Here is a 12,699-nt window from a genome sequence, read left to right on the forward strand (position 1 = left end):
CTGTCCCTTCCCAGCTCTTGCATTTTCTTGCTTAATATTCCCTATTCCCTGCATGCTGAATATGAAAATGAGAGATGTCTAAAGAAAAACTGGATTTAAATTATTGAGATGAAATTTTGTTGCACCACTGCTGCAAACTCCACCCATCAATGTGTAACTCATTTCAATATATGAGTCACAGCAGTAGAAAAATGGAAAACTGGGCAGCAAAAATATAACAACATAAAAAAGATGGAATTAAGTACTTCACTACGTTTACTGTTAATAGTCTTCCTAGTGACAGCTATTATTTACCACATTTAACCGTTTTAAAGGACAGATTTCTCAACTGAGAAATTCTCAGGGAGGACAATAAAACACCTATGAAAGGAGAAGGAAAAATAAGGAATATTCAGGCTGAAAGGAACAAAATACAAAGACATTTAAACTTAACTCTCCTCAACCATGGCCTGAAACAATTTCACAAATACTGAAAGGAGACAACTGAAATAAAATTAAAACCTGTTTTTGTCACTTCTCTGAAAGGTAACAATGAAAGAAGGAAAACTCCTTGGTGTAACCACCCAGGCAGAAAGGAAAAAATGGGGGAAATATTGAATTCTGCTTGTATTGGTTATATTTGCCTGCTATTTGTGGTTATTTTCAAGCAGAACCTAAGAATTTCTAAATTTCTTTTATTTTTTAAGAGTGTACCAAACAGCGAACACAAGTAACTATGCTATTATGTTTTGGGGCTTTTTTCATGAGTAAAATCAAAACAATGTCGTACAAAATAGGGCAGCAAGAATTCACAAACTGGGTTTTTTGTCCATTTTATTTGTATATTTTCTTGCAACTGCACTCTGGAAAAAAATATAAGAAATGTGAGACTATTACCCTAGGAATAATAAAAGCCAAGTGGCTGAAAATCAGTCTGATTGTTATAGATGATTATGAGACTGTCCAGACGGTCTGAGGTCAATGTTCTTTTTCTAAACTGATTTCTCTGATCAGACAAAGTGGTTTTATGAACTAATTTTCCTCTGGGAAGTGTCAGAGTAGAGTATTCTCTCCCAGCAGAAGATCCCAAAGGATCCTGACCCCAGGAGGGATGGTGGGGTACAAGGTGACTTTGCTCCTCATGCAGACAACAATATGAGTACCCTTTAAAATCACTGTGTCAGGGTCCAAAAAATTGAAAAAAAAGTTCGGTTTGGCCTTTGAGAAAGTCTTTATAAAGCCTTTACATATGTGAAATATACATACATACCTAGAGAGAGATAGAGATATTTCATCTCTAAAGAGTGAGCAACGTACCAAAAAGTGCAGCTGCCCAAAATCCTTATCAGAGAATCATGGAATCGTTTGAATTGGAAGAGACTTTAAAGCCCATCCCATCCCACCCCCTGCCATGTCAGGGACACCTTCCAATATCCCAGGCTGCTCCAAGCCCCAGACTCCAACCTGGCCTTGGACATTTCCAGTGATCCAGCAGCAGCGACAGCTGCTCTGGGCACCCTGTGCCAGGGGCTTTTCCCCTCACAGAGAAGGATTTATTCCCAATATCCCATCTATCCCTGCCCTCTGGCACTGGGAAGCCATTCCCCTTGTCCTGGCCCTCCATCCCTTGTCCCAAGTCTCTCTCTCTCTTTCCTGGAGCCCCTTCAGGCACTGCAAGGCCACAGTTGGGTCACCCCAAAGCCTCTCCAGGCTGAACAATCCCAGCTGTCCCAGCCTTTCCTCCCAGCAGAGCTGCTCCATCCCTCTGATCATCCTGGTGCCTTCTCTAGACTTCAGCAGCTTCAAATCATTCCTGTGCTGGGCCCTCTTTATTTCTGGCATCATCACCAGTCCACTGAAGTCCTGGCCCTTGGCTTCTTTTTTTTTTTTTTTTTTATTTTTCCCCTTATTTTTTTCTTTGTTTTATTTAAGCTGGTAATTGAGAACCTCAGATCATCTGGTAATGTGGGATGAGTTGAAAAACAACTCCTCTCCCAAACCAGCCAGAATTTTTTACCTTCCCCCTCAGACCAGATTATAAACTTAGAAAACCTGGAAGTAGCCCTGTGCCAACAGTATAGACAGAAGCATGGGTTTGGGAAAACCTCCCTCTTGGAATTTAAATTTTTTAACAGAGGTGAGCTAAAGGCCCAGCTTCCCATTATTCCTTTCCCAAATAACCTGTTTTGGCTCAATTTTCCTATGAAATGTGGCCTCCTGCTCTTCGAAACCCTCTGGGCTCATAATATGTTTGCAGCTGCAGCATCAGGATGTGTTTGAGACCTGGAGAACAGCCCCTTCCCTCTGAGCACAGAAACACTTCAGCAGCTTCAGACAAGCCCAGGAGCTTCTCTGCTTCATCCCAGGTATCATTAACAAACCTCAGGCAGCTCAGAGCATCCTCAAGGCCAACTCTGAGTAGAAAACATTCTTTTTACCCAGCAGAAATCTCATCTAGCAACATTTTCTGCCTCATGCTCCCCAGCTCCTTTAGGACAGCAGTACTTACTGTCACGTTTCCACCCAGCCTTGTGCAGCATTTTAAGGAATTTAACTATGCTTCAGACTTTTTTTTCCCCCCTGATCTTGCTGGAAATGCCTCTGTGGCTGTCCCTGATGGCTTTTAAGCACTCATGGTCCAAGCTGATGAGGGGACACAACACAAAGGAAGAGCTTAAGATTCAAAGGCACAAGTACAGCTCAAGAGGAACAGGAGCAGCACTGAACCATCTCTTCATCACTGCTACACTCAAATTAATTCCTGATTACGGTTCAGAAAATGACATTTTATACTTAAGTCAGCTGATAAATTTTATATTCCCAATATTCCCACTGCCTTCAACCACTCTGGGATGCCACCAATTGTCTTCTCATGCATCTGGACTGGCAGCACTCAGAGCAGGGCTGAGATCTTGGAAGAATTACACAAAAAGAGACTTTTTCCATTCATTTCAGCGTCACCAGGATTCACCTCCAGCCCTGCACTAAAACATAAATCAGTGCTGACAAAGTTTAATTGAAACTGCTTCTCCCTGGGCCCATGTTCAAGCCATTTTTCATTGCTCATTTGCTCTACAAACAAACTTGCAAAAACCAGCAGGTTTTCTGGCATAGAAAACATTCCTGGTTATGTCCTACTTCACTGCTTACCTGTTCTCCCAAAATGTTTTATCTCAATGTCCTGCTAACAAAGGAGAATTTTCTTTTTCTTTTGAGATTTTTCAGCTAAAATTTTTTTGTGGAACCTCAGAGGAAGCAGCTGTGCTGCAGCTCTACAGCTAAAACAGGCCTGATATTTAGTATTAGCAATTTTGAATAGATACTTAATTAATGAAGTGGATGCAGAAACACAAACTTCATTTCTAGCCGGTTTCAGTGCATTTCCAATTTGGATGAACAAGGCCATATACTGCTAACAAAAAAAGTGAGTTAACAAAGGTTATAAAAGCCCTGAAATTACCTTTATAACACCTTCCCCAGGCCTCATATCCGTATAGATCTTGACACTGTAGGAGATGTTGGAGAAGGTCGGGGTATTATCATTTGCATCGATCACCACGATGTTGACAGTCACTGGGACACTCTCTTGGACTCCATCAGAAGCTGTCATCTTCAGAGGGATAAAAAAAGCAGGACAGGAATGCATTTAGTGGTGTGTTCTCAATACAATTCCAAGAGAAATACAATTTCAACAGGAGAAAATACAGCCTGGCAAGCCCAAATCAGCATTTTGTTTCTCTCTGCATTTACAGTTACAGGAGGATTCAGCAGAGCTTGAGCCTGCATGTGCAAGACTCAGGGCAAAAGCAAAGCAAACACATCCAAACCTTTCCAATGCAGAAGTGAGAGGGAATAACATGGAATTTTCCTGGGATGGGGCTGGGATAGGAGCTGTTGAGTTCATGGAGTTTTATCTGGGTATCACCACACCCAAGAGCCCTGTTAAACCTCCCATTTTGAGGTGAGAATTACAGAGCTGGGGACTCTTCTTATGCCATAGAGGAAATCTGAACTCTCCAACGAAAATGGACAGAAAATAGGGAGGCACAGAGTGGGAACCCCTGCAGAAGAGCTGGGTTTGCCAACAGCCCATTTCCAAATTGCTGTAGGGCTGTTAAGTGGTTCACTCACAGCCTGAGGAAATATTAAATCCATTTAAGCTTTTTTCTCCTTTTTATTTTTTTTTTTTTAACACTGCTGGCTGTGCTTTCTGTCAGCCTATTATTTTATTTATTTATTTTTTTTTATTTGGTAAAGAAATAAAGCAAAAATCCCAGGACAAGGCTGATGTTTCTGGTTCCAGGGATAAGGGGGAAAAGGCAATGAGAAAAGCAAGCCCAGGAATAAAAAAGAGGGCTCAGATCCTGCCATGGGATGAGAAGCAGGCGCCAAACCTGGGACCATGGAGAAGGTGCTGGCAGGAGAATTTAAAATGCTGCTCTCAACCAATTCATCCTTCATGGCTCTCCTCCTTCTGGGCCATTTTAAGACTTCTAAGGATGTTGGAGTTGATCCTTTCCCATCACATGCTCCAAGCAGTGCCTGGAGAGTTTTCCAAGGGCATTTAACTTACGGAGAAGGTGTAGAGCTGCTGGACCTCCCTGTCCACAGGCTGCAGCAGGGTGAGGTAGCGGGTGATGCCACTCTGAGTCACAGTGAAAAACGTGGTGTAGTCGTTCAGGAAGAGATGGACCTGCGGATCCTTGGTCTTTCAACAACATCAAGGGGGGAAAAAAGAGCATTTTGTTACAAATTCAGAGGTACATTAAGTCTCCAATTACTCGCTGCAAGACCTTGTTTTAGTTGAAACTTAAAAGCACAAATGCTGTGACAAAATCTTCAAAACTGTTAAAATAAAAAGGTAAAAAAACTCACTGCTGGCCTAAAAAACTAATCTCCTTGATGAAAAACACATTAAAAAACCACTAGAGTGAGAAAATCCAATTGTAAACAAATACCCGTATTGGTTTTAAATAAGTGCCTTTTTCCCCCATTAAACACTAATTTTTAAGCCAGACACAACTTAATATAAGAAACCAGATTCAAGCATTTATCTTCATATTAAAACCAAAATGAAGCTGGACTTGATTAACATAGCAATAAAACAGCTGGGTTGGTGCACTGAACAAAGAGAATGGGGAAGTATTTCAGGAAACAGAGGCAGCTCAGGGGGTCCCTTTAGGTGTCAGAAAGAATCCAAATGTATTGATGCAGAATTAGGAACCTCCCAGTTGATGGGGGAACATCATAAATTAACTGAAAAGTAGCATTTTACGGTAAAGAAAGGAAAAAAGGCTTTGTAAATTTATTCATGGCTTCTTGAGGACATGGGTCACTCCTGATTTTCACCTCCTCTGAGGTGTTTTTGAGTTGTTTAACTGATCAGATTCTACTTGAGTTAAATTTTCAAATAAACTACATTTCTTTTTTTTTGCCCACAGTACTCCAACAACTTGCTGTGTCCTTGTCCATGATCTGGTTAATTTAAACTGACTTCCAGCTGCTCTCTGTCATGAATTACAGAGTTTATTTCTGTTAGTAGGTGAAATGTTGGGAGACAAGTCCTATAAAAAGTGCTTTAAACTGCCCCCAGGAATGTGTAGATGAGGAACCAGAGAAGTGCTACCAGGTATGACAGAAAATCCAGGATTTTACCAGCTGCTTTCCAATGTCATTCCACAAATCCTATCCCTACAGAGGAGGACATAGAGAGAATCAGATGAATAAAAGGAGAAAAGCTGAATTCAGCAAAAAATTCCCAAGGGAGCATTACTTCTCTGAATACTTCCTGAATCCAAAGCTCTTCTGGAAGGGTCACTCCATTAGTGCCATTCCTGGAGGATTAAAATCCTTGGGAGCACAGGACAGGTCCCCAGCCAACCCCCAGCCAACCCTGACCTGCACCAAGTGGCAGCAGGACAGAGCAGCACAACACCAGGACAAAGAGAAACTGCTTTTAATGAGCCCAAATAAACAACACAAAGCAAAGATTACACTACTTAAATGAGAAAACATTCCAGAAAGCCATGGGAAGAATTATCCAAGTGTTCTACACGAGTGGTTCCTTAGTGTCTAAAGCTTTGCTGCAACTGCAGCTCCCAGGAAAATGAAAATTCATTTTACAGCCAGCAATGCAAACAGTAACCTCTTAATTCCAGGAAAACTTAGGGAAGGTAATTGCCCATAATTGTTCACTTTGTAGACATTATAAAGTCAGTTAAGAATTTAATTTACAAAACCTGCAATTAGTTTTGCAGTTCTTGCTTTCATGTCCTTTTGAACACTAATAAACAGCATTTTTTCCTAATTTATTGCTGAGAAAAACCAATGATGGAGATCCCAAACCCTCCTGGAGTAATGTGTCCTACTCCTTTGCAATCCTTAGAAATGTTCTCCTAATATGGAAGGTAATTGCCTTTACTGCAATTAGTGCCTATTTTACCATTTCCCAGGCATGTCAGAGCCACACAGCAATTTATTCCCTTCATCTGGAAAAGCACTGTTATGCTTGGACATTATTACCAAGGATATTTGACACTATTATCAGGGATCTTGGACATTATTATCTTATTTTATGCAGCCTGAAAAGTCAGCTTGACTTAAATGAGTATTTCACATCAGAGAGAACAACCCAGCTACATTGCGAACACAATCTCCAATAATTTATTTTTTAAAATTATTTTATTCTGGGGCATGGATTTCAGCCTTGTGATTTCTGGTGACATTACTGGGTCATGGAGACAAGGCTAGTCTCTGATAAATTGTTTAACATGGAATTTTAAGTAGAAAATTATCACAATATACACAAAAAAGAGCTCACATGCAACCTGTAAGGAGCATTTCAAGCACACAGTTCAAACCTGAGGTACTTTTTAATTTTAAAAAGGACTTTTGTAATACTCAGGATGTCTTTGAAGACTTGTAATAATTTAATGAGAATTAAGCAATCACAATTTATTCCCTAAATTGGGTTCAATGTGTTTAAAGGGCTCTTTGCAGGCTTCACAAACCAAGGAACAGTCCCAGCCTCAAACACCATCAGGGCAGGGAGAAATGAGGGAGGAAAGTGGGAAATAGAGGAAGAAATCACACAATTAAACCCAAAAAAGGTGTTTTGCACACACAACACCCAATACCTACGGGGAAGGCACCTGGTGGGACCTACAAAGGAAAACACAAAATGAACATGAGTGAGGAAACACAAACCTGGGACTGAGGGACAACACAACATTTGGGGGATTCATGGTTACAGACAAAAAAACACCCAGCAAAATGAGACACACAAAATTCTGCACTCAATAATCAAAGCCTGGGCTTGAGTACATTCTGCTTGAAAAATCTCTGGAGAAATTCCTACATGGATGTGGATGTTTCATTCCTGCTGCTCCTCAAATCCCACCAGGGGTTACAACTCTGACCAAAGCAAAGAGTTTCCTAAAACTGATGAAGATGAAACCAAAATTATTTGGGATAATTATGATACTGCCAAGACTGAGCAGACAAGGGTATTAATTCTGTGTGTGTTTCAACAATCCCAAAAGCTTTTGGACAGGGTCTGTTTGGCTGTGAAGTTCTCAAGGGCAGCCAGAACAAGTTCCAAGAGTATCCAAAATGCTCAGACTTCCTAATTTGCAGCACAGGCCTACCCCCTGAAAGCTCAGTGATAACACTTTGATGACACAGCTCTGTTTTCCAACGTTTTTAAGTGGATGATGATCAGTGCTAAAATGTCCATGAAAAATTTGTTTCGTTGGAAAGGTGTTATCTGTTTTCATTGTTACTGGGTGAAAGGAGAAAATCTTTCCCATGTTCACCTGGACAATCTGAGGTACAGAGCCTTGCAGAGGGAAAGCAGTGAAGATTCTGTCTCTTCAACACAAGAAAGATGTGGATCTGCTGGAATGAGTGTGGAGGAGGCCATGGTGGGGCTGGAGCCCCTCTGCTCTGGAGCCAGGCTGGGAGAGCTGGGGGTGCTCACCTGGAGAAGAGAAGGATCCAGGGAGAGCTCAGAGCCCCTTCCAGGGCCTAAAGGGGCTCCAGGAGAGCTGGAGAGGGACTGGGGACAAGGGATGGAGGGACAGGACACAGGGAATGGCTTCCCAGTGCCAGAGGGCAGGGATAGATGGGATATTGGGAAGGAATTGTTCCCTGTGAGAAGGCAGAAACCATGAGATATTCATCCTAAAATAATCAAGGAAGACACAAAATGCTACAGAAGCAAATCAGTGTTAATGTTTCTGGTTTTCCTTAAGTGTAAAGATCCAAAAAAAATTAACCCCCATCTTTATATATCTTAAAGGAAGGAAAGCAGCCTTTTGTCTTTGCCTTGACCTTATATTCATTTTAATAACGATATTAATGGCTGTTTAATTCAAGGAAGTGTATTTCCTGAGTTATTGCAACTGTTGGAGTGTCACAGCAGGGCTGCACAGGGCCAGCAGAACTGTCCCCTTGAGAGAGCACTGACTGTAAAAGAACTTCAAACAACAACTGGGAGCGATAGAAGTAATCAGGCAAATATCAAAGAAAAATACTTTGGTATTTAAAATGCTTCAATGCTCCCGGGTAAAAAAAAATTAAAAATCTATTCTTTTTCCTTCTCTAGATATATTACTGAAAATTAATAACCTGTACGTGTAGCTGCATTTGAAACTTATTTTATACATTACTTGCTCTGTCTGCTTGCGTTGCTGCCAAGACATCCTTAAGTAAAATTCTTTCATATTTCCCACAGGTTCTCTGAAAAAAAATTTCCTGAGACTCACAGAATGCCCTGAGGTGGAAGGGACCCACAGAGATCACTGAGTCCAACTCCTGGTCCTGCATGAGAAATGCAGGAATGTCAAGGCCAGGCTGGATGGCTTAGAGCAGCCTGGAATAGTGGAAGGTATCCCTGGTCATGGCAGGGGTGGGACTGGATGGGCTTTAAGATCCCAACTCATTCCATGATCGATACTTAGTGCAGCTTTATCACTAACCCTACCCACTGGATAAATTAATTCTCTCCCATGGAAATCAAAGAGGAAGTAAAGAAGAGGCTTGGGAAGTCTTATGTAAAGAACTCTCAGCTCCCTCTGTTTAAGTTCCTCATCTCAGCTTTAGTTTGCTCAGGTCTTAAGGTACTTGCATAGCTTAATTTAATCTATGCCATTTAAACAGAGCACTTAATTATATCAGCAGTTGGCAGTGCTGCTCTACTGAAAGGTCTGTTTGCAATGTCCCATCTATAAATTAATTTCTGCAAGGTTTATAGCAGGACTCTGTTATAATTCCCACAGGGTTTCAATTTAGAGTGGGTTTTGTTCTTTTTTTTCCTTAGACACACAGTTAAGTGAGCACTTTCTTCCTGCATTTACCTGAGGACATGGAGTCATTTTAATTTTTCAATTAGCAGGCAGAATTCATTACGATTAACCAGGGTTACCAGTGGGAACTTGGATGCACCAGCACAGAGGGGGTTTATCTCAGTGTCTCATCAGAAACCCTTAAATTTATATATATTCCTAAATACATGAATTTACTGAGGTACAAAGAAACATCAGGACACTGAGACCTGCAGAAGTTAATGACCAATTCCTCTGCTGATAATCCCACCTTGAGCCCACATCCAGCCCTGTGAGGAGCAATTTTAGTTTTTGGCCATTTTATATGGGATCTCTGTGCAATTGCTGTACTCCCAGCTGGAATTCTGGGAATTCTCCTGCCCACACCAGGTTAGAAGCACTCTGTGAATACCTGGCACGTGGATTGAAACACAGGCACTTCAATCTGGTTTTCTCTCACATCGTGTTACTACTGCATCATTCCATGGCTTTGGAAATGGCTGTGCATGAGCCAGGTGATGCCAAAGGAACAGGAACCTGGAATATATTTCCACCCAAGTAGGAGGATGATCCCCTCTGGCTACAGGCTCTGTGTCAGAGAATGCCAAAATGGTTTGGGTTAGCAAGACCTTAGAGCCCATCCCATTCCACCCCCTGCCATGGGCAGGGACTCCTTCCACTATCCCAGGTTGCTCCAAACCCTATCCAGCCTGGCCTTGGGCACTTCCAGGAATGGAGAATCTGAAAAACTCTGTGTTATATTTATAAACCTGATCCTTGCCCACCTTGACTATTCCTATCCAAAGCAGCATCCAAGAGCCCATTAAACTGATCAACCAAGAAACTGCTTTGCTTTAAACAGAACTGAACCCGAGGGTTTCCCAAGCAATCCACATCTTCAGTAACTCCTGCTGATTCCCACCCTGTGCCCTCATTCCCTATCTTCCACTCAGCTCCCACAAAAACCAGATCCAACCTAATTTTCCATCCACCTTCCAACCATTGTTTTCTAACAATGCCCATAAATTGACAGTGAAACTTTAATGGATAGAGATCTTCTGCAGGAATTTGGGATTTAAAACAATATATCACTCTATAGGTTGTGATGTTTGAGTGACAACGGGCTCTTGTGCTCCTTAAAAAGCATCAATTTGCCTAAAGTGAAGCCTTGAAAAGCAGATGGTTTTCAGACTCTCAGGTTAAGAACTTTATTCGAGAGATCCTATAACTAATTCCTACAAAACCTAAGCCTGCAGCTTGGCTTTCCTTCTGTAGCTGAAGGAACCAAAAAGATCAAGAGAGACAACTGGAGGCACAATGGAAATTAGAGGGAAAAGAAGTATTGGCTAAAAATTCCATAATGACCTGGGTGAGAACAGAAGAAAGGTTAGAGGTGCTGTACTGTTACTATTTGGTTACTATTCCTCTGGAAATGCCTGACTTCCACTCTGAGTAACGTTACATCAAAATCTGGCAGAGCAAAGAATGCCATGAACTTTCAGCCTCTTGCTGTTCCTCCTATCTCTCCTCTTTTTGGTTCAGATGAGGAATTCCTTTCCCTCTGAGCTCCCCTCTCCCATTTCCATGGTGTGGGGCATGCTCATCCCTGTCACAAAATGCATTTTGCTTTCTCTGTGCACTGAGCATTCACCACCTTGAACAGAACAGTCTTCCAGAGAGGTGAGAAAAACACAAATAAAAAAAAATCCACTTCCAAATCTATCTGAACCCAGAACAAAAACAAGGAGAAAATAATAATGAAATTGCAATTTATTTTTTTTTTTTGTACTCATTGATCTAAATAAGTTTGTCTCAATTTAAAAGAAAAAAAAAAAGGAAAAAAGAACCCCCAAAATAAGAAAACTGCAACTACTCTAAAAGAGCAAACTGTACCTCTTCCACGTCGTTGTCCAGCACCACGACCTGCAGGGGGGAGGTCAGGTTCCGGTTATCTGAGATGGTCGTTCCCACCGGAGAGGATTCCAGGATGAAGCCCTCATAGGTAGACCTTGTGAAATAAGGCTTCTGGTTGTTCTCATCCAGGATCTCGATGTGGAGATTGGCAAAGGCAGGGAGAGGATGGCCATTGTCTTGTTCAGCCTAAAAAATCACCTCATTTGTCAAAGGTTCCCTGTTCTGATCAGGGACTGGGGATGGTTCTACATAAGAGTCAGAATCCATTTTAAATATGGTTTTTTTTCTCAGATCCCTGTATTATGGAACTTAATATTATGAAAAAGAGAAATACCAACTAAAAATTAGCTAGGAGAAAAGAACAGGAACACATTCTTCCATCACAGTCACATTTACACAGCCACAAGACGCCCAGAACTTGTGCAATCAACACTCCTTAAACTCTCTTGAAACTTTTGGAAAAAGCTCTGAGGTATGAAAGAAAACTGGGAATGCTGATTGTACAGCAGAACCCACATCAGCAGCAAGGAAGTTAAACCCAAAAGGTAGAAACAGCACATGTGGACACATTCGCTTCCTCTTCTCCCAAATCTACCTCTTCAGGGTTACATGAGTGGGATTTTAATTTGGATTTTGCCTATTTTTGAATCCCAGGCTGGTTTGGATTGGAAGTTTATCCCATTTCACCCCCTGCCATAGGCAGGGACTCCGTCCACCATCCCAGGCTGCTCCAAGCCCCAGTGTCCAACCTGGCCTTGGACACTTCCAGGGATGCAGGGGCAGCCACAGCTTCTCTGGGCAACTTGTTCCCAGGAAAGCTGTGCAGCAAAATTCTTTGCTTCCATGAATAACCCCCACATCTCAGTGGAAGCTCTCCACCACCCAATAGTCACTCCCTGATATTTTTCACCTGATTTTTTTCTTATTATCAAACTTCCTAAAGATAAAAGCACTAATTGCCCATTCCAGGGTGCTAATCCTATGAAAACCTATGATCCTGCTTTCTTTTCCTGTAACTTCCCAACCAACAACTAATTCGAGCAAAGGCACAAGGAAATTAGGAGACAAAAAGTAATTTGGTCTCCAGTTTATAAAGAACAAAACAGGTTTAATTACAGTCCTGCACAGTACACTGCAGAAAGACAACAGTAGGGCATTGCAAGAGTTTTCTGTTCCCATAGCCAAAATTTGTATTCCCAAAATCCAGATGCACACAAACCCTGGATCACAACAGAGAGAAAAGGACCTAAATTCCTGTTGTTAACAGGACTTTCTGTTTGCAGAGGTTTTACTTATAATCGCATATTTCCCTCATTTCAAACAGATAATTCCTCGTTTTTCAAATCAAGAGTCCAAGGAACCTTGGTTTGAAAACACCTCTTTGACTTCATTAAAGTTTTAATTTTTTTTTATTTAAAAACCTTTTCTTGATCTTAAAAATGTTAATTGTCTTTGTTTATAAACCAGCAATAGTATCTTGGTA

At 41.4% G+C, this 12,699-nt stretch overlaps 1 protein-coding gene across 2 annotated transcripts in view; it reads right to left on the reverse strand.

The window, feature by feature from the left end:
* Nucleotides 1–12,699, reverse strand: part of PCDH15 (protocadherin related 15) — a 324,226-nt gene that overhangs the window by 138,913 nt on the left and 172,614 nt on the right. For both annotated transcript variants that reach the window (XM_058841858.1, XM_058841859.1), the window contains exons 11-13: nt 11,196–11,402; nt 4,553–4,687; nt 3,440–3,589 (exon numbers count right to left, since the gene is read on the reverse strand). In XM_058841858.1, the coding sequence (XP_058697841.1) occupies nt 3,440–3,589; nt 4,553–4,687; nt 11,196–11,402 (492 nt within the window). The remainder of the gene's footprint in view (nt 1–3,439; nt 3,590–4,552; nt 4,688–11,195; nt 11,403–12,699) is intronic.

Source organism: Poecile atricapillus, chromosome 6 (assembly GCF_030490865.1).
Source record: "Poecile atricapillus isolate bPoeAtr1 chromosome 6, bPoeAtr1.hap1, whole genome shotgun sequence".
Taxonomy (NCBI): domain Eukaryota; kingdom Metazoa; phylum Chordata; class Aves; order Passeriformes; family Paridae; genus Poecile; species Poecile atricapillus.